This window comes from Mus musculus, chromosome 9 (genome assembly GCF_000001635.26).
Source record: "Mus musculus strain C57BL/6J chromosome 9, GRCm38.p6 C57BL/6J".
NCBI classification, from domain to species: domain Eukaryota; kingdom Metazoa; phylum Chordata; class Mammalia; order Rodentia; family Muridae; genus Mus; species Mus musculus.
Window position 1 is genome coordinate 59015684 of NC_000075.6, and position 22868 is coordinate 59038551.

A 22868-nucleotide genomic window follows, 5' to 3' on the forward strand; every position below is an offset into this window, starting at 1 on the left:
ATACCAAATCAAAACCACATGATTTCTACAACAAATGTACAGAACACAAAACAAAGGGAGACATTTAAACTACACATTTTTCTCTAACTAGTAAAATGTAAAATAAATAATAAATAATAAATTAATAAATAAAACCATTGATATATTTGTTAAAATCTACACCTCTACTATGCCTACATTTCAATATCTCATTGAAAAGCCCTAAAAGATTTATGAGTAAACTTGGACCATTTTACTCATTAACAAGAACTATATTGGTATTATTTTTCAGGAGAAAAGCATGTATAGAAATTATCCTGTAGAATTTAACTCCAGGATCTCTTGGGGTGGGGGTGGGGGAGCCCTAATATTTACTTCTAAGTTGACCAACATAGGTCTACTGTATGACATAACAGCTTACAATGCATGCCAGCTCTTCACTGTAAAACCTCTGTTCTTTGGAGCAAAGGGTAGCACGCTAAATGACCAGTAGCAATAATAGCTTAAAACCAAGTCAGTTAGGGCACTCTACCATAGCACTTCTGTTTTCCTTTCTCCTTAGAATAGGGGAAGCAGCTTTAAGTACACAGATAGGACAAGAGCTACTGCACTTTGGAGATCAAAGGAACTCTAGGAAGGAAAATACTACACAGTTTAGTACTTTATAATTCTGGCCTGTTTTCAAATTCTTGCTAGTAACTTACTGGGAATATAACCACAAATAAATGACTTATTACATATAACACACACTTTAAAAAAATTAAAAAAAAAAAAAAAAGGATAATGTCTTCCATAGCCCTGAGTGGCCTAGAACTCACTATGTACACACCAGGCGGGCCTCAGACTTGTGGCAATTGTTCTGTCGCTGCTTCTCAAGTGCTTGGATTACCAATGTAAACTACCACCCTGGCTGGCTATGTTAACACTCTTCATAAGTCCCTGGCACATAGTGCTTTACACATGAGAAAGAAAACACAGAGAGGTTAACCAACTAGCCTAAGATCTTCCCTCTTCTAACTTAGGACTTCTAGTACTACTAGCAAGTTGAAAAAAAAAAAAAAAAAGATGAGATTTGCAAAATGAAATGAGGAAATTATAACCAACTGTACCTTAATGCAAAGCAACACAGGATAAATACAGTCAGTAGTTGCCCATGCCATTGCACAGGAATCTACTGTACCTAAACCTTTTAAGAACCATTTCTTATCATGGCCTCCAGGACTTGCTCAATCCTACCATCCCGGAAAGTTTACTTTGACTTACCCTGTCAAGAAGAAATGTCTACTTTTAATTCCCAAAGCACTCTATATTCTTTTACAACACCCATCACTTTCTACACAGCATTTTTATTGTTTTTACACATGGTACATACTTTATTAAATTAGCTCTTATTTCTCTCATCACCTAGCAGTGCCTTACACACAGTAACTATTCGATAAATGTTTATTTAATCAATAAATGAATCGGAGAGTATTCCCTACTAGAGAATCATAATAGTTTTTACTAAACATGGATAAATAATCTGAACTTTTCCCTCTGAGAAAACAAACTATTTGAAGTTGCCAAGGGCCATATTTTAAATCAAGGCAAGTCACTCAGCTAGGCAGAGCTTCATTCACATAAGTGTCCTTGTACCTGCTTGTTCATGTTCTCTGAACAAAGCTTTATACTGCCAACATTGAGGAGAAATAAAGAAAGAGCATAACTGCTAGTTTAATTTGTGTGTGTGTGTGTGTGTGTGTGTGTGTGTGTGTGTGTGTGTGTGTCTGTGTGTGTGTGTTTTTAATGCAGCCAATTAAAATGAAGTTATAACAGACTGAAAATGTGACTCTACACTTCTCTGCTGATGTAAGAGACTAGCTGTCATGGACCCTCCCAAGTTTTCCTCTTTCTTAATCCTTACAAAAATCGTTTCTGCACTTCTGATAGCTGAGTTCTTTCCCAGATGCTATTCCATCTTACAACATGATCTGAAGAGGGAACAACGAGCTAATAAAACACAGTTCCCTGTAAAACACAGCATGGCCCCTCTGAATCCCAGAAAAGCTGTAAGAGAGGAGAAAGTGTCAGCCTCACTCACGGCAAAGTAAGTGTGAGACCGGCCTTCCTGGAAAGGGTTCCCCAGTTATCAACAGAAAAGGACTGCTCTGGAACTTAACAGAAGTTAGAAATATACACAAGAAACAACCAAAGGACTTATCCTTTGCAATCTTTAAGATCCCAAGGAAGGGATAAACAGATATCCCTCAATAATTAAAAACAAAAAGCGCGCGCAGACACACTAAATATTTCCACAACAGGCCAGTACCAGTACATAAAATTTACTTGGAAAACTTCTTAGCTGATGACATGACACAGTCTGATATAAAAGAAATCAACAGGCTCAATGTTCATGCAGTTTACACGGAGAAGCTCACATTCTGCTCAGTCAAAGGGAAAGAAATCATCAGTATGTATTCTGGACAGTTTCCCCAACTCAGTCTGCACATACATCCTGAAGAACTGAAAACTGCATACCTTTCTAACGCTGGGCCCTGAGTATTGACTGTTTTAATTTTACAAAGCTGGTGCTTGGAAAAGTATGCACCTTATTTGGCATCTTATCATGCAATGTACTGATAGTAATTCTTTTTTTTTTTTTTTTGAGTATAGATTTATTTCTGAGTCTTTTTTTTATTAAATATTTTCTTTATTTACATTTCAAATGTTGACCCCTTTCCTGCTTTCCCCTCCGAAACCCCCCTATCCCCTCCCACCTCTCCCTGCTCACCAACCCACCCACTCCTGCTTCTTGGCCCTGGCATTCCCCTACACTGGGGCATTGAGCCTTCATAGGACCAAGGGCCTCTCCTCCCACTGATGACCGACTAGGATATCCTTTGCTACATATGCAGCTAGAGCCATGAGTCCCACCATGTGTATTCTTTGGTTGGTGGTTTAGTCCCTGGGAACTCTGGGATACTGGTTAGTTCATATTGTTGTTCCTCCTAGGGGGCTGCAAACCCCTTCAGCTCCTTGGGTCCTTTCTCTAGCTCCTTCATTGGGGACCCTGTGCTCGGTCCAATGGATGGCTGTGAGAATCCACTTCTGTATTTGTCAGGCACTGGCAGAGCCTCTCAGTAGACAGCTATATCAGGTTCCTGTCGGCAAACACTTGTTGGCATCTGCCATAGTGTCTGGGTTTGGTGACTGTATATGGGATGGATCCCCAGGTAGGGCAGTCTCTGGATGATTATTCCTTTAGTCTCTGTTCCAAATTCCTTAAGAACAAAATTATGTCTTATATGATTCAATATATGCTACAGCACACCACTCAGCAAACATAGACACCAAATGTAAAACAAAAACACATACTACCATATATTCCTTGCCATTTCCCCAATGACAGCTGTTTGCTAGGAAGCTGTTTGCTGGGTTTATTGTATATTATACTTACCCACCTCTTTGTATTATCTAAAGAATAATTAAGCCAAGCAATTCATAGGAACTTAAATTGCTGGTCTTGGACATAAACCTGACTGTTCTATAAAGACAGGAAGATGAGTCAAATGCTTCTCCTATGACTGTAATTTTGAGGTAGTCTTTCATTTAAAAACAAAATGCTGAAGGCTAGGATAGAAATGTAGCTCAGAGTTAGAGGCCTGCCAAGCAAACACAAGACTCTGGGTTCAATGTCCAGCACTGGAAAAAAAATGTCTTTGTAAAACAAAATGTTTCTGAACACATGTCAGTCAATGTGGTAGACAATGAGACTAACAAAGATTAAAAAAAAAAAAAAAGCTATGGCTGCTACTTAGAATGGCGTGTATAACTAATTTCTCATCTGGCTTCTTACCCCAGTCACATCAGCTGTATTTCAAATGTTTGCAAAGTGATATGGGCAGTGACAAGTAGAAGAAAGAAGGTGAGTTATGTTGAGAGAGCTGTGGGTACCATGTGACCACACTAACTCAGACATGACAATAAAGTTCTATTTGCCCAAACTATTTTTTTTCCATTTTTTATTAGGTATTTAACTCATTTACATTTCCAATGCTATACCAAAAGTCCCCCATATCCACCCACCCCCACTCCCCTGCCCACCCACTCCCCCTTTTTGGCCCTGGTATTCCCCTGTACTGGGGCATATAAAGTTTGCAAGTCCAATGGGCCTCTCTTTCCAGTGATGGCCGACTAGGCCATCTTTTGATATATATGCAGCTAGAGTCAAGAGCTCCGGGGTACTGGTTAGCTCATAATGTTGTTCCACCTATAGGGTTGCAGATCCCTTTAGCTCCTTGGCTACTTTCTCTAGCTCCTCCATTGGGAGCCCTATGATCCATCCATTAGCTGACTGTGAGCATCCACTTCTGTGTTTGCTGGGCCCCGGCATAGTCTCACAAGAGACAGCTACATCTGCGTCCTTTCAATAAAATCTTGCTAGTGTATGCAATGGTGTCAGCGTTTGGATGTTGATTATGGGGTGGATCCCTGGCTATGGCAGTCTCTACATTTGCCCAAACTATTAACTGGCTCCATAATCTAAATAAGATGAGGGTATCTTCGAACATCAAGAACTCATTTTATTGTACTTAATATTACATCATGGTTATCTTTGACAGTCCATGGGAGCACAGAAACTCAATGTTAGAAAAAAGAAATAAATAGAAGCACTTCACATTACTCACTAATTTATCTCTATCTGTTGCTTTTCTTCTCCTTATCTTATGTAAGAGTTTAGAGTAACCTAAACTGGCCAGGGGAGTAGATCTAAATGGAGTGAGAAACAAGAGGATTTCATAATCTTAAGATGAACAAACTAGATAACCAGCCTATGCTAGAAACTGGTTACAAAAGTGCTTGCCTTCTAAACACAACGCAGTCTAAAAGTGAACTGCCCCAGGTAAAACTCTGGTTGTATTTACAATGTATTTTAAACAAACCTGAGCTGCTAACCTTATCTGTTTAAACAAGAACTGAATCCTCGAATGAATAAAATCTGCAGTGTAAATCAGATACTTAATTAAAGAAAAGGCTTAGTAGGCTGCAGGGAGAGATTTGTTGACATGGTGAATTAAACAATATTATAGGAAGGGGCATCCTTCACTTGCTATTTTCTATCATTAGTCTACAAAATTCAAGTCAATCAACAGTAGTTACTGCTGATGCATAATTAGCACATTTAAAGACTACTGCTTAAAGAGGTTTAAGTGAGCTAAATTAATGAGTGTATATGGTATACACACACACACACACACACACACACACATGTGAGCTTGTCCTGGGTGTGTGGATGCCAAAGGAGGATGTCAACTGTCCTGTTCTATCAATCTCTGCCTAATTTCCCTGATTATCTCTGAGTCTCTCACTAAACCTGGAGCTAGGCTGGTGGCCATCAAGATCTAATGATCCTCCTGCCTCCATTCTCCCATATTGGTGAGGTTATATGCACCCACTTTTTCTTACTTAATGTGAATTCTATGAATCCAAACTCAGGTCCTTGAGTTTGAACAACAAGCTCTTACCCTGTGAGCCATCTCTCCAGGGAGAAGACCTGCTAGAAAGAAGGGTAAACCCCTTAAACTGAGGCTTAGAACCTCAAAGCACTGTGACTATGAAGCAAAGGCAAACCTAATGTACTTCAGTTCATAGGACAAAGCCCAATGCTAAACTATCTCAGTCCCTGAACAAATTGAAATGATCTGAAGTTGTTAGCTCCTCTAGCATCAGCGTTTACCAAAGGGAGACCTTTCTAGAGGTGACAATGCCATTCAGATAACCTCGATAATTTTTTTTTATTCAATACCTGCCATTCGATCAAACATGAATAGACAAAACTAACTCAAAAACCACAAATTATAAAAGCACGCCCCACCACTCACCTGCAGAGACATATAAGAGAAAGGACTAAAGTAATAAAACTACAAGCAGAAATTTGGAAACTATAAGACATAATAGAATTCTAGAAATGAAAACACAAAAAATAAATTTAAAAACTCAACAAATGGAAGTGCTGTCTCTGATAAGAACACTGAGTCTTAAGAAACTGTTGTTCTTAACCTAACAACTATACAATACAAAACTAGAGCTGTTCTGAACTTGTCAGAGATGACAGTACAAAAAAAAAAAAAAGAAAGAAAGGAAGGAAGGAAGGAAGGAAGGAAGGAAAGAAAAGAAAAGAACAGAACAGAACAGAACAGAACTAATTCCAATGAGACAGTATTTGAAGAGATCTGCCAGAAACTTTCCACAGCTGATAAAAGTGGTCATCTCACAGCTTCCAGAAGTCCAGCAACACATAAATGCAAAGAACACCACAACCAGAAATCTCAGGGTCAAATTTCTGGCAGTCATATTAAGGGGCAAATTTTAAGAGAGGCTGATAGAGGGAGAATAAGCATATTATCCAGGAGGAAAAACTACACATACCTGACTTCTCAACAGAGAGCTAAAGTCAACAACAAACAAACAACAAAATGGCATACTTTAATGATGGAAGGAAAAAAAAGGAAAGAAAAAGAAAACACTACCATCCAATCTCTAACAACATAAAGAAATAATTACAAGTATTTTAAGACAGACAGAAGCTAAGAGACTCCATCTCCAGCAGACCTAACTAAATACTACAGGATATTCTCCAGGAAATAATCCCAGATAGAAGCCCAGACAAGTAAAAAAAAAAAAGAGAGAGAGAAAGAGAAAAGCATATGAGTAAATCTAAATAAATGATTTATTTAATAATAGTGATGTCTTATTAAATGCAATATAAGAAATAAAATATACAAAAATAACAAAAATTAAAAGGGAAGTGCAAATTATTATAGAGTTTTCACTGTCTAAGAAATTATGTTCAGTACGAGTTGAAGATGTTTTTGGAACCATTGAAATAAACAGTAAAAGAGTAACAGTTGGCAGTTACAAGAGAGAAAAGTAACTAAAAAGGACCAAGGAGGAAGAGGAGGTGAAGAGGAAGAGGAAGAAGAGAAAGAGGAGGAAGAGAAAGGGAGGAGGAGGAGGAGGAAGAAGAGGAGGAGGCTGGAGAAATGGCTTAGCCTAGTAAAGAGTTTGCAGTGTAACCCTGGCAACCTGAATTTGACCCTCAAAGTAAACATGAAAGTATAACGAGAGAGCTACAAAAGTTATCTGGTAATGTCCACATATGCATCACATACGTGTACATGCAAAGACACATCAAAACACACCACACCCCACACCCCCCCACACACACACACTCACTCACACTCACACGTACACAGGTATACACACAAGTAAATTTTATAAAAGGAAGAAGATCCAGAAAGAATATACAATGAGCAGGGGGTTTATTAAATAATGAAATGAAAGACTAAAGGCTAAAATATCAACTATTACATTAAATAAAAACTAAAATATTACATTAAATAAAAAATAAAAACATTTAACTACATACTACTTATACAGCAAAACCAAGCCTATACCAAATTTGACGATAAATATAATTATTTAACACTAAAACAGAGCTAGAGGAGCTGGAAAGATGGCTGGCTCAGCAAGTAAGAGCACTTGCTGCTCTTGCAGAAGGCATGGGTTCCTTTCTCAGCATCTGCATACTGACTCACAACCACCTGTAACTTCAGCTAGATAGAATTCAGCACCCTCTTCTGGTCTCTGTAGGCATTAGGCATGCATACAGTACACTTACACACGTGTAGATAAAACACTCATATACATAAAATAAAAGTAAATCTTATTTAAAAAAAAAAACACTTGACAAAAGTAGATGAATAACTTCCTAATGATGTATTTACTCACTAGAGACAATTACAAATTTGTATGCAGTTAGTAATAAAATCTCCAAAAATAAAAATAAAAAACTGACACAATAAAAGGCTACATAAAGTACCATAGAGAACGGGGGCGGGGGGGTACACTTTACCTTTGGAACTCAAGAAAGAAATTAAAGTACAAGCAATGAAAGAAGAAAACTTCTCCTACCTTAAAATAGGTTCACAAATGCAAAAGAAAAATACACTAAATACAGAGAAGCCATACCATACATCTACTTTAAGTAGAAATAATAATTTAACCATGGGGGGGGGAGAGGAGGGAGAGTGCCAAGTGAACAAGCTGTTTTCCCTATTATTCAGCAGGACACAGATAAGGCTAAAACTCCAGGTTTTAAAAACAGCTACCAGCACTATCTCCAATTTCTTTTCCTACATACATAACAGGTCAATCTTTAAAGGTTACTGCTATGGTTTCACTGAATAACTACCTATCCATTACGTAACAAATGATACACTTTTATAATAAAAATAAACTTTTCAAAAATGATTATAGGCATGTGTCAACTTTTGGCTTTGCAACAGGACACTGTCATCTGTAAAACTCACACTTCAGAAACACTAATATGACAACAAAAACAACAAAAATCAACAACAAAAATCTAATGTTAAAGAAAATTTACAATTTTTGTTTTGAATCTACTGTTATCCTAGGTCACAAGAAGGCCCCAGGGTGGGTATGCCTGTGTGGTGGTGTCTCATGTCTGTAAACCCAGCACAGGGAACACCGAGGCAGAAGGAACGCCAGGTTCAAGCCTTGTTTGGGCTACAATGTGAATCCCAGGCCTGATTGAAACTCTGTCTCAAAAAATAAAAAAGAAAGGGAGGGAGGGAGGGAGGAAAGGAGGGAGGGAGGGAGGGAGGGAGGGAGGGAGGGAGATTAATTTGCTGCTCAGTAGTATTTTGCTCTTTTTGCCGTTACCCTCCATCTCACTCTCAGCTCCGATCCTGAGAGCCAGCTGACCACCCAAGAATAAACAAATGCTTATCCTCCCCATCACAAACACACTCACTTAACAGTCTAATTGCACAAAGCCATCAGATAAAAACATAAACCAGGCTACATCAGTGTTATCTAACTTTCATGTCTTTTTCGATAACCTCTCAATCTAGTATAGAACAAAACAACAGGAACAACAGTTTATGTTTAATGGGCGATTAAGATAACCAGGCTCTGTCCTAAACACCATATATATCAACTCATTGTTTACCTCAGCACAACAGGGTGGGTGGTAAGTTGTTATAACTGTCATTTAATGTAAAGAATTTACCAGTATAGTCCTTGTAACCTTCACTCTTCTTGCCTAGCACTCAAACTCTGAGGCCAAGAATGTGACTACAGAGTTTAGAAAAAGAACTAACATTATTTTAGCACTAGTCCACTTATTTATACAGATATTTCTCAAAAACAAAACAAAATAAGAACCTCTCTGTAGGTGAAGTAAAGCTCTATGTGTGACCCTGTCCCTATTCTAGGCACTCACCCTGCTTTGGTACTAATCGCTGCAAACATAGCATGTTTTCCTTTCTTTGTAAACCCAACTACTGATGCTTTCCTAAGTATTTACTCCAGGTTGGATTTTGTTGCTGATGTTGTTTTCCCCCTTTCTAAGCAGATCTATTCTCATGACATAAACTATGATCATCTTTATCTAATAAGACCTGGACCAGGGCTGGCGAGATGGCTCAGACGTTAAGAGCACTGACTGTTCTTCCAGAGGTCCTGAGTTCAATTCCCAGTAACCACATGGTGGCTCACAATCATCTGTAATGAGGTCTGATGCCCTCTTCTGGTGTGTCTGAAGATAGCTACAGCGTGTACTTACATATAATAAGTAAATCTTAAATAAATAAATAAATGCCATCCCATACCTCTCACCAGATCTCCGGTTCTGCAATAGTTACAAACACATTGTACTGACCTAAATTTTAGGTTCAAAGTGTCCAAAATAGAAATTATGCCCTGCCCTCTGCATTAGTTCATTTAGTTTCATGATAATGAAATACCTGAAGCTGGGTGGCTTATAAAGAAGTTTATTTCGCTAACAATCAGTGCTGACTCTAGCAAAAATCCCTTTACTACATCACATCATGGTGGGTGACAACACTAAGGACCCAAAAGAGGAAACTCCATTTTCCCTTGTAACAAAAACGTACATACAGCTCTATCATTAAACTCTGAAGAGGGGGAGGAAAATATGAAAACAAAAAACAAACAAAAATAAACAAAAAATAGATAATTCTCAGAAGCAATATAAATCATCAATTAAAACCTGAGAAGGTGCTAATTCTATTAGTAAATGCAAAACCAAGGGTTGGGGAGATAGCTGATGGGTAAAGCTCTCACTGTGCAAGAATGCCATTCTGACTTTAAATCCTCAAAACAAACAGAAAGCCAGGAGGTGCAGTAATGAACATCTACAATCCCAGTGCTCCTAAGGCAAGATGGAAAACAAGAAACAGAACCTAAAAGGCTTGCAGGCCATCCTGCCTGGCATGCACAGCTGCAAACAACTAAAGGATCCTGCACCAGGCAAGCCAGAAAAGTAAGACCAACACCTAAGGCTGTTCTCTGGCATCCACACGAGTACCACAGCATATGTGGGGCAGCATTCACAAACATCATACAAAATAAACAGATACATAGAGACACTTCTGTTTTCATCTGTCAAGCTGGCAAAAATTATGAAGTCTGGACATGAATCATTTATAGGCAAGGGTGTAGAGAAACAGACTCTCTCATTTGTTGCTAAGAATCAACTTTTAAACAAATGATTTGCAAATAACTACCAAAAATTAATACATAGAAACACATATATAATCAAAGATGATTTTTAATATAAATGTTCTATCTTATACTTCCACACTTATTTGATATAAACATATACATTTATAAAACGTAGGCTCATTATATCATTTGTTAACAATCAGAAATTTGGGGGCATCAGAAAACAACTTAACCGATTAGACTATATTAACAAAATAGACTATATTAACAGAATGCCATATGGCTATCAAACAACTATGATACAATGCACTCATCTAAAAAAGAGGTCCTAAAACAAGTCGATAAATAACACGTACATCATAATCCAACTTGCCATTTGTTATAGATGTATTGCTTAAGTATTTAATTATACACATATAATGTAAAATCTGCATTATTAAAAGTTATTACCTCTGAGGACAGGCCTGGAGTATGATTTCACATTTTATTTTATACATTTATTCAAATTTTTATAATTTTTTTTAAAAATTAGAGTCAAATCAACAGTTAACTTTACACAAAAATTAAAATTCCAATTAACAATAGGGTTTAGCAATGTTGTCCATAAAGATAAATGCCATGGCCAGAGAAATAAAAACCAGAAGAGAAAAAAAAACAGGACCTCACCACCTCTCCTGTGGTCAAGAACATCCCAAGACAATCCTCCCCACTTCTGGTCAGCTATGCATTTGGAACTAGATTGTCCTGACTGTTAAAAGTGCTTATAATAAAGGTAAGATCAAAAGGGAGAACTCTGGGACTGAGAAACTTGCATGATGCATGGACTTCAAAACCTCCCTTAGTCCTGTTCTTCAGTTACATGAAGATCATAAAGGTTGAGTTCAATGTAGTTCTGGTGCTATTTATAAAGGAGGCCACTGTCAAAGCATGTCTGTGCACAGTGCCTTGAACACAATACACAAATCTAAAACTACCACACTCAAATTTCAAGTTTTCAAGAATTAGCCAACAAGATGTTCAAATTTTAGTTATTACATTTAGTTATGTTAAAAATTATATGAAATTTACAATTTATTATTCTATTCCTGAATTGTTAACTGTAATGACATTTTGTTAACTATACTTTATATATCATTCTGCAACAGAAAAACAGTCTCTATTCAATTTCTATGAAGTATTATTTTTAAAATTCTGCTCAGGAACCCTCAGTAAGATTTTACCAAGTATTGTCAACTAATAATCAGTCATGGAAAAACAAAACAACAACAAAACAAACAAACAAACAAACAGAACAATCTGTCTCCAGATTTATAGAAGAAAGGTTCAGGCTGCATCCAACCTGCAAAGCCACAAGTCTAACTCTCAGTATTAACAGCACACATGCACACACACGCACATGCACATGCACACATACAGTGGTACATAATCCAAAAGACACTGTAGTAGTTGAACTCCAGGTGACTTTTTTATGAGATCCTCATATATGCACACATTTCAGGAATCACTCTCAAGAAACAAAAAGTAGCCGGGCGTGGTGGCGCATGCCTTTAATCCCAGCACTTGGGAGGCAGAGGCAGGCGGATTTCTGAGTTCGAGGCCAGCCTGGTCTACAGAGTGAGCTCCAGGACAGCCAGGACTACACAGAGAAACCCTGTCTTGAAAAAAAAAAAAAAGAAAGAAAGAAAGAAAGAAAGAGAGAGAGAGTAAGTAATTTACACTGGAGAGCTGCTGTTCACTGGCTTCCTAAACTAGGACTAAAGATCCAGATCCAGAGTTCTGAAAGCAGCAGCACTGTCGCTTGATCAGCGCTGACACAGTGATTCCAGAACGCTTTCCACCTGTAGCAAAAATAGTGTTTGCTCCAAATCAAGTTACCTATTACCTGTCTCATCTCAGCCATTAGACCCAAGGCTTCCTAAACACAGAGAACACATCCATTTCATCTTACCTATCTATCTCCAGAGTGTATGGCTCAAAGATATGTGTTTGCAATGAGTAAAAAGTATTTAAATCTTTAGCTCTGGAAGAACTGTCTGACTGAAAAACTAAAAATTCTTGCTGACCTAGATGGTGGTAGTTTAATCCCAGCACTTGGGAGGCAGGTGGATCTCTTAAGTTCTAGGCCAGAGTGGCACACAGAGTGAGCTCCAGCTCAGCCATAAAATCATTTAAAGGTTACTTCTAACCTTTAAATGTTAAAACTTACAACCTTATATGAAGACTACCCAGATGCTAACTCCTTATAACAAATTATTCAAACACTGATTTTATCACAACAATATCTATAAACTAGACATGGTTGTTCATATATGTCCATAATTCCAGCAGCACTCGGGAGCCCAGGGCAGGAGATGACAAGCTTAAGGCCAGTCTAGGCTAAATAAAGAGACCCTGTCTCAAAAATTAAAATATAAAACTACATCGTTAGAAAAGGCAGCAAAACCTGCTCATTCAAGTAATATTATTTCTAGAAATACTATAACTTAAATGTTTCACTACTTAACACTGAGCTTGTGTTTCATGAACCCAACCCTGAAGCTAATTTTTACACATATAAAATGAAATCACATATAATCATTTATAAGCAATGAAAAGATTTTCCCAATCACACCTTACTTTAGACCAGGAAAAGATATATAATTACGTCTTAGAGAATGACAAAAGGTTAATTTTCACATCAAACCAGAAACCACCAGTTTTCAAATACAAAAACTACATGAAAGTCATTTAGCTGAGATGAAGCCATTGCTCCGTTATATACTGCAGACAAAGAGTAGAAGGACATAGTAGAAGGACGCTTTAGACTATCTATTAACCCACTCCATCCTAACCAACTAACCTAGCATCCTAACCAACTAACAGACAAAACAAAGACTACAGTATCTGCAACTAAAATTTTAAAAATTTAGTATGAAATATGCACAATTAAAGGTAAAAACATGTTAGACAAGTTGTAAATGTTTTGGTCAATAGGTTTTGTTGTTTTGTTTGTATGTGGTGTAGTAGGGGCCTTCAGCTACATCCCAGCAGTGGGATGTTCAAGTGCATAACCTACCAGTAGTGGACTACAGTGAATGGAACTGTGACTTAACTTCTTCTCCCAGTTCTATGAGAAAGATACCCTGATAAAACAACTTATTGGAGAAAGGATTTATTTTGGCTCACAGTTCAAAGGTGCAGTCCATCATGGCAGAGAATTCAAGTGGTAAGATTTTGGTGCTGCTGACCACCTAACATTCATAATAAGGAAGAGAGAATGCAGGATGGCGCTCAGTTCCCTTTTCTACTACAGACCAGGATCCCAGTCGAGGAATGGTGCCATCCACATTAACGCTAACAATCATAAACCCTGACCCTGCAGATACACAGAAACATCTTCTTAGCAATGAACCCATATATGGGAAATCAAAGTTATTAATCTATTCTATTCCTCTGAGCTAATCTGGCTACCTCCCAGCCAAAATCCCCAAGATAATACTTGTATTTTAGTAGTGGTCTTGCTCTCTCTGCTTCAGATGTGTTCTCATGGTGCCTCTCCAACTCTTTCCTCATGGCAAATCTCTCTTCCTCCTCTTTCTCCTCTTTCTCCTTCTTCTCCTCCTATTCCTCTTCCTCTCTCTCCCTTCCCTCCCCCTTGGCTGACTGGGATAGGAAGCCCAGCCCTATTCTCCCCCTGCTCAGTCATTGGCTAATCAGCTTTTATTGACAAATCAGGGAATAAATGGGGAGCAATATTTACACAACATGGAGACTCTTAGAATAAAAGCATTACAATGCCATGTTTGATTGTAACTGGACACAGAAGTCAGCAGAGGCAGAGAAACCAGCATTTGAATGATACAAGGACAGTCTTTGCATGGTGTACAATAACATTACTCTTACATTCAATACAAAAATACAGATAGAAGAGACTGGTACACAGCCTCAAACACTTTGACTGTTCTATAAGTAACACTTTTATTGACCACTGTAAGTATTATACTCATTTTCCAAAATACACAGCTATCTCAAATAACAGTTATGAAAAAAAAATCTATGTGCACTGATAGGAAAGATCTCCAATAGTAAGACTAAAAAAATACATGCTGAAAATAATTAATTGTATAATTCTGCTTATGTCTAAAAAAGAAAACTATATACATATACAGGAAAGAAAATACTTAAAATTGCTACAAATACTTAAAATTGTTAAAAATGAGATTAATTAAACTTACAATTCTATACAGTTAACTGCAAACTAACATGTATTTTTAAAATAAGTCTTAAAAATAAAATGGTTTAAAGATAATGTGGCAAAAAAAAAAGAAACACATTAAATTTAGGGAAAACATTTAAAGTTATACATAGCTCACAGTCATGATGTAAAAGAATGAGTCATATAGTAGACAGCAACTACAAAGCAACGTCTCATAAATGTTTTTGATCAAAATACTCTTTCTTGTAAATTAATCCAAAATTTGGCCTCCATTTTACAATCATATTTCACTTGACAGTGTTCCCAATTAAATCAAACTCAGCTCACCAGCTCTCTGACGGATACAACACCTCTAGGCAGTGCCCCTACTGTTCTCCTGGTATGGGTGCACTGTAGTATTGTATCCATACTCACCAAATGGAAATCACTTATCAAAGTATCTGGGGGAAAAGACTATTACACAGAGCCTTCATAAAAGAGATGTGTTGATGTAACCCCCAATATGTTTCTTGATATAGAGAAAATATAAAAGGCAAAACTAACAATAATCAATTGAGACAAAAGAAAAACTTGGGGGAGGGGGAAGGACTAGAAAGATGGCTCTGCAATTAAGAGCAAGTACTGCTCTCATGTAGGACCCAACTCGATTCCCAGCACCTACATTGAGCGATCCAATGTAGTCTTCTGTCCTCTACACACACTCGCCCTCCCTTCCCCTTCTCCCCGTTCCCCCTCACAAATACATACACAAATAAAATCTTACAAAGTAAAAACTAAATCACACTTTCATTTCTAAAGCTAAACAAGAACTATTAAGTCTATTCTACACAAATATAATGGAGTTTATAAGCAACTTCACATCTCATTTTCCTGGCAATCCATTTAGGTAGGAAAGGTACTGTTCTTGCCTGCCTGTGGCCCCAATTTATGGATATACTTATAGCTGTAGAACCATGAGTCATACACCCATTCCTTGCTTTCACATGAAAGTTCTTTCTTCATCTCACATGATATACTAATTTTCAGACAATTTGCTAAGGAGCACATTTCTTATCTCTTATGTGCATTCACCACCCCAAAAATATATGACTTCTTTTCTATACAACTCAGGAAAAGTCAATTATCCTTCTACAAATGACAAAACTGACAAATATTAAAATGGCAGGGTACTTAAGAGAATGATCAAGTTCATAAAGGGTCAGAAAATCTGTTAAGAGTGGCTGAAGAGGGATGGGGAGAGAACGGAACAACTGTCACACATGCACACCCTACACATGAATCTGTCCGCAAACATATAAAGGAATCATGTTCTATGGCCCAGCAGTTCAAAAACAGCCAAACATAACTCAACAAACATTTACTGGTTATCTAGCATCCTAGTTGTTTCTATTACTGTGATAAGCACCATGAACAAAAACAACTTGGAAGAAAAGGATTAATTTCATCTTACAATTTCCAGGTCATAATCTATCAGTTAGGGAAGTCAGGGCATGAACTCAAAGCAGGAGCCTAGAGTCAGGAACTGAAGCCTATGGAGGCATGCTGCTTACTGGCTTGCTCCTCATGGCTTGCTCAGACAGCTTTCTTATATGAGAAAATTCAAGACACACACACACACACACACACACACAGTTGCCTACAGGCCAATCTAATGGAAGCATTTTTCTCAACTGAGGTTTTTGTCTTTCCAGATGACTCTAGCTGATGTCACGTTAACAACTAACCAGCCAGCACAACTAGCCTCATGGATGCGTCAGATAGAACACGGATATTAAGACAAGTAAGTCAAGTGACAAGTAAGTCAAGTGCCAATCCTCCAGAGGTTAAGACAATCAAAGGTGACAAGAAAATAAGTAATAGAAAATGAAAAGTATTTTAAAAGCTACAGGAACAGGGAGAACAGCAACCATTAAACTCTCTGGGGGAGAAGCCAATAGAAAAAAAAAAAAAGTTTCCCCGATAAGATAGGAGCTAAAGAAGTACGATGTAGCTTTAACAGGGAAAAAAAAAAAAAAGGACAGCATGTGCAAAAGCCTGAAGGCAGAAAGCTCTGCAATTAATCTGGAGTGGGAGAACAAAGGGTACACATAGGAGTGATGAGAGGAGACTAATTTAAACTGGGATTGGTGGAGAGTGTTAACGAACGCACAGGATCTCACAATCTCCATCCCAAGGATTTTTAGAACAAGGAACTATGGAATACTTATTAGTAAGACATTTTCAGTGGGAGTTCCACCCTTAGAAACGTTGCTCAGAAGGATCTCTCCGATAGGAAGACACACCTACAGGATAACTGTTGAGGCAAAGAGATTTATTACAGTGTTGCTATTGCTAGTTCAGGTGTGGATAAAGATGAAAAGGTACAGACAGAAGGAATCCCTAGGAGGCAAAGATCAACCAGAATAAGGTTTTCTAGATCTTAATTCAGGAGAGCACTTGGACAGTGATGGTTACAGCAGGTGTTACAAGTCAAATCCATGCAATCATTCTAACCACTCTAACCATGTCAGAGACCTGGCCAGGGACTGGTTCACTGACACTGAGAAAGAGGGATGGAGGAAGAAGAGGAAAGAGGAGCAAATGTGAGTCTGCCTTTGGACCTGCATCAATGAGGCTACCAAATAGAGAGAGGGAGAGGGGAGAGAACCAGGAGAGTCAAAAGACAGGAAAGAAGGAGACAACATTAGGAATCAGTATTTAAGTGAGTAAAAGAAAATGTGAAAAACAAAAGCAGAAACCATGGGGAAAGCAAACACTAAGTCAAGCTATGCATGCTGATACTGATAAAGGCGAGGGAAGAGCTAAAACTCAAGAGTGGGAGACTGAATATCACTCTCAATGTGAAGCAAGGTTTTCTAACAGACATTATTAAAAACAGAAACAGACCACCTTATGAGGTAATGTGTCAAGTCAAGTAAATGCCTGTCAGAATGTGTGGGGTCCTCTATGAAGAATGTCAACTGAGAGCACTTGCAATTCACAGGGTGCTCAGTCAATCTGTCTCCCCCAAGGATCACTACAAAGCTGTTTAGCCTGACTGTGTGCTTACTCACTTCCCATCCTCCCCACTGCTAACCACCTTCTACCATAATCTCATTTGCTTTTTCCTCTTCTTCCACGTGTCCAAATGTCCATCCTAAGAGGGTAGAACACTCATTTGTTCTGTTCCCACACATCTATTTTTCTCTTACTACTGAATATCATCTCTCTCCTACCAAAAAAAAAAGTCAAATTTATCGTCTTCAAAATAAGCAATACTAACAAATGATATCTGATTTACAGACAGCCTGACCCAAGACTGCTGACTCAGCTCTCCATCTCCTGATCTCTTCCCACAGCTCAGGACGGAACAGATCAGCCCCTGCTCACTGCAGTGATTTTTTTTTTTTTTTTTATCATTTTTGTAATGAGACAGAGGGGTCAACAGAAAATATTTTGGAATGAAAATAAAAAGGCCTATGAGGGAGAATCAGACCTGTGCTCTAGACTCTATCCACTACTAATTAACTGTGAGCCTTCTAACTAACCTCCACCCATCACCATCTCAGATCGAGAACTCTGGCACTGACTAGGTAAATCACGCCAGCTCACACTTCCTCAAAACCTACTCTATTTTGCAGTGCTTATCACAATCACTTAACTATGTAATTCTAGCTGAGCAGCTATGGTCCCTACCTACATGCTGGACTGCCAACTCCATAAAGGCAGAGAGCAAATGTCTCCCATCTCATCATTGCAAAATAAAACCTCACTGATTGAATTCATGCTAAAGCAGACGTTAAGATCCCTTTCTAAGTGACTGCTTTAATGGGCCTCCAAGCCTGAGGAGCTGAGTTCACTCCCCAGGACCTGCATGCTGGAAAGAGTAGTGACTCCTCCGAAGATGTCCTCTGACTAGCACACAGCATGCCATGGCACAGGCACAAACACACACGCATGACAGACAGACAGACAGACAGAATAATAAAATGTAAAACAAATTTCTAAATTCTAGCATTGTTTAAGCTTTTGTTAACTTTAAAAAGTCTCTGCCAAAACTTTAAACACAAACTCCAGCTATGACCTCAAATACACATACAATCAGCTGTATATAAATTTTCATAAGAAATTTAAAAAAAAAAGAGGAACTTGTTTTCCAAAATTTATACATTTCTCTTTCCCATTCCCATGAAAAGAAACTATTCAGGTACTTACACTGAAGGTCTGAAAACTGTGCCCCAAACTTTGTACAAGATAAATGTGCAAATGCCTATCACATCAGTGATCCTAACTTAACATTAACACTCCTGTTTAGCAGCTTAAATAATATATACTAGTGTGGGTTTAAAACTGTTAACACTGGCAAGTTGTGAGCTCTATACACATACACACAAAATGCAAAATAACAAACTTTATCAGCAAATCACATTTCGAAGTGATTTTAATGATTTCATAACAATCAGAGGGAAACACGTTTTTGGTTTAGCAATTACAAGTTGCCATTGTGTCTGATCAGGTGACCTTCGTATTAAAAATCTAAATCTCCACAAAGTGAGTGAAAGTTTCTTCAAGTTATATGGCACACCACCTTAGGTAAACGAGGTTAGCAAAGCACATGTCAATTTGCTCTTCAAGAGCCGAGTGAACCCTGCTCAACTATCAGAGGCTTGGCGATGTGTCAATTGGCACCCTTAAATATGTAAGAATGCTGGTGACTCCAGGAATGCATGAAACACACAGAAAAAAAAAAGATGCTGAATATATATACACATATATGTGTATATATGTGTATGTGTGTGTGTGTGTGTGTATACACACACATATACATATATAGTCACATAGAGACAATTAGACAAATCCTTAAAAATCCGATGTCTGAAATTTTTCAGAAGTTGAGAGTGGGTTACATAGAAATATAGTTAAATCCCTAGTAAAGAGGCACTACTTCACAGAATCACTTGGAGCCGCTCTCCAAGGCGTCCACAAGGCTAAGTCAACACCACTGATCTGATCATGAAGGGGCTAGTATGCCCCTTAGCACCCCCTCTCCTGAAGACCCAGGCTCCAATCACTGAGCGAAGAGTCCCTCGAGATCCGACAGCGCTTCCCTGGACTTCAGAAGCTGGGCAACCCATGGCCGAGGGGGATGGAGGGTGAAGAGAATGAATTCAAGCCCCCTCCTCCATCCCTTCCTGAAAATTAATGAATTGGCTGTACGATTGTTTATCTAATGAGGTGTGTAGTGGCCTCTACTGGTGCTTGTGTGAGCACAAGAATGTCCCACTCTTACAAGTGGGATGAGCCTGGGGGAGGGGAAAGAGGCGAGGGGTGAACCTGCCTCCCGGTACAAAGCGCAGAACTGGACCCCAGAGCTCCGGCCCGGATCCCGGAGGCGCCCCTCCCCCGGTAGGAACCCCTCCTGCCTGCTCCGCTTTCCACCACGCGAGACCCTTTTCTCTCCAGCAACGGGAGCCGAGGAGGAAAAGTTCCCGCACGTTCCCCTCTGGATCCTAAACAACAACAAAAACCCACCGCAGCGGCCACGGGAGCCGGTGCCGCGCCCCAGCCCCCACGGCGTCCCGGGCCCGGCCCGACTTACCTGCGGACTGCGGCGGGGAGCCGCTCTTCGTGGCCGCGGCGCCGGACGCCGGGCGTCCGAGCAGCAGCAGCAGCGGCAGCAACAGCAGCAGCGGCGGTGGCGGACAGCAGCGCCGGGAGGAGGAGGTGCAGAGGAGTCGCCCGGCTTCGCGCTCCGCCGCCATCTCTACCCCACGAGTGGCGGCGGCGGCGGCGGCGATAGCGCCGCGGAGCGCTCGCGCCCTTCCCTCAGCGCGCCTCAGCCGGTCTCTGCGCCGCAGGGCTCGGCTCCAGCCCGGCCCGGCCCGGCCCGCGCGGCCCCCTCGCGCGCCCAGGGGGAAAGACTCCGGGCGCCTCCCTCCTGCAGCGGGGCGGGGAGGAGAGCAGAGGAGAATCAGTACATTCCGGCCGAGAGCCGGGGGGTGGCTCGGTCTCTCCAGGTTCCAGGCGCCGCCACCCGCCGCCGACTCGGGCTCCTCACGGTAGAGCGAGGGGGGCGGAGACCGCGGGGTGGGGGGCGGGCGCCGGAGCGCGCCGTGCCGCGCACGCTCACAGCCGCGCACGCGCGCCTCCCTCCCCACGAGCACCCTCTTCGCGCCCCGCGGCCTGCCGGGCTCCAATCCCGGCGGTCGCTTCGCGGGCAGCCGCGGCGGTGGAGCCGAGCTGGCGCAGGGGCAGGCGGCGGGCCCGCTCCCCTCCCCCCTCTGGCTCTCGGGAGACGGGCACGGGCGCGGGGCGCGCGCGCCGGGCTCTGCTGCTGCTGCTGGCGTCAGGGAAACCCCGGAGAAGCGATCCGCCTCCTTCGCCTCCCGCCTCCCGCTCCTAACCCGCGGGAGAGATTTCCCCTCACCTCCGCGGACCGCTTCAAAGGCTACGGAGACCTGAGGCAGAGCCGCACGGACTCCGGAGCTGCTCACGGAGGCCGCGAGCCTGCGCGCACCTCTCTGCCCCGGGCCTCTATATAGGGCCTCAGAGGAAACCGAATGGCCTCCGGGAGGAAACCTGGGTTCGCAGAGGGTCGGCGCACGGATTTATGTGCTCGCCAAAAACAATAGCAGGCCGCCCGGCTCTTGCTGGGGACCTGGCGCGGTTCCCGTGGGAGGGGGCCGATCGCACTGCGCCGACCTCTGGCTTCCTCTCGGGCGGTACCCGACCCGCCGGGACCGTGGTGCCCCGCGTCCCCACTGAGACACTCGGCTCCGGCTCAGACAAAGGTGCGGGGAGTCCACTCCATCGCGTGCCCAGGCCAGGACCCAACCCCGTGACTCAATCTCCCCGGGGCTAATTCTCTGCAGTCACTGCAGCCTTTTACCTAGGCCCTGGATGGTCACTTTGCAGTTTTGTACTTGAGATCCAAAGTGTCTCTCGACAGTAAACGCGGAGCACGCGGGAATTGGTTTTTCAACCTCCTGGTACTACTGAGGATCGAGCTACCCAAAGTTAGGAGAAAACAGTCTGTAGTCTGCTGGCGAGAGTGCCCATACTGTTCTACCCTGGTTCTTCACTTAGTCATGTTGGGTTGTTGATAGGAGTTGGATTTTTATTTGCCCTTCTGCGTATAGTCAATATCCAAGATGTGTCCAGCAAAAAAAGACATTTCTTTTTCTAACACACACCATGCCTTCTCTAGTCACTTGCTATTTTATCTTATTTTATTCCAAAGTTCCAAAATAAGGCATGGATTGACGTGGGGAATGAAGAGCTCAGAAACCTCATTAAAACAGTGAAATTAGGAGCCCTCCCTTCCCCTGGCTCTTTGAAACAATTGGTTTAAAAGAGCAAACACTCGCTTATTGTTTTCCACTAGGGAAACCATTTAAATATCTTGTTTTGGTTAGAGTTATTAACCAGAAAAAATATTTCCTAAATACCCCTGATGACCTGTTAAATTAGAAATAGATTACCTCCCAATTACTTCACAAGTATTTGCTTAATTAACCTTTAATAATCACATCGTTATTCAGTTTTCTGAGATAATTGATGAGAGAAGCTCTTTGGAAACTATAAATTGCCTTGCAAATGTTAATTTTGGACTATCTAAGACAGAGGGACTTTTTCATTATATTAAAATTATGTATAATGTGACTTACAAAATGAAGCTTACATTTATCTCCAATCTTGAAAAAAATAAGAGTTATAGCTAATAAAATAGCACACTGGTTTTCATGTATGACTTCTGTGAACCATCTCATTAATTTATCAGCCTACTGTATATATTGAGCTTATATTAAAAAGTTTAAAGCACTTTCTGTAAAATAGAATGACTAAATCATATATTTCTGACTTGTGATTAAATCGAAATTTTCATAAAAGCCACTCTATAATAAACCACTAATAGATGAGCTGCGGACTAAAAAAAAAGGTGCAGATTCTAAATCAATTGACGAGTTAGACTATAAAGTAACGCAGGCTCATACTTCAGATCCTTCACTTCACTTCAATGTTAATGTCCTCGTTGACAGCGCTTTCATAGAATCATTCTGAGTGATTATCCTGCCCTTTGTTTAGTAAGACATCTGAGAAAAGGGTCTTCACCTCTTTAACAAAATTTTCAACAAATACCTAAGTCCACATCTATGCTTCTTAGCAAAATATTTTTATGAAAGTC

At 40.5% G+C, this 22868-nt stretch overlaps 1 protein-coding gene across 10 annotated transcripts in view; it reads right to left on the minus strand.

Annotated features, from left to right (window-relative positions):
* Window positions 1-20931, minus strand: part of Neo1 (neogenin) — a 161936-nt gene extending 141005 nt beyond the window's left edge. For 8 of the 10 annotated variants that reach the window (XM_030244107.1, XM_006510845.4, XM_006510847.4 and 5 more), the window contains exon 1: window positions 20283-20931. In XM_030244107.1, coding sequence (XP_030099967.1) covers window positions 20283-20445 — 163 coding nt within the window. In that variant the 5' untranslated portion in view covers window positions 20446-20931. The remainder of the gene's footprint in view (window positions 1-20282) is intronic. The other 2 variants (NM_001042752.1, NM_008684.2) reach the window with 1 other exon arrangement.
* Between the last annotated feature and the right edge of the window lie 1937 nt (window positions 20932-22868).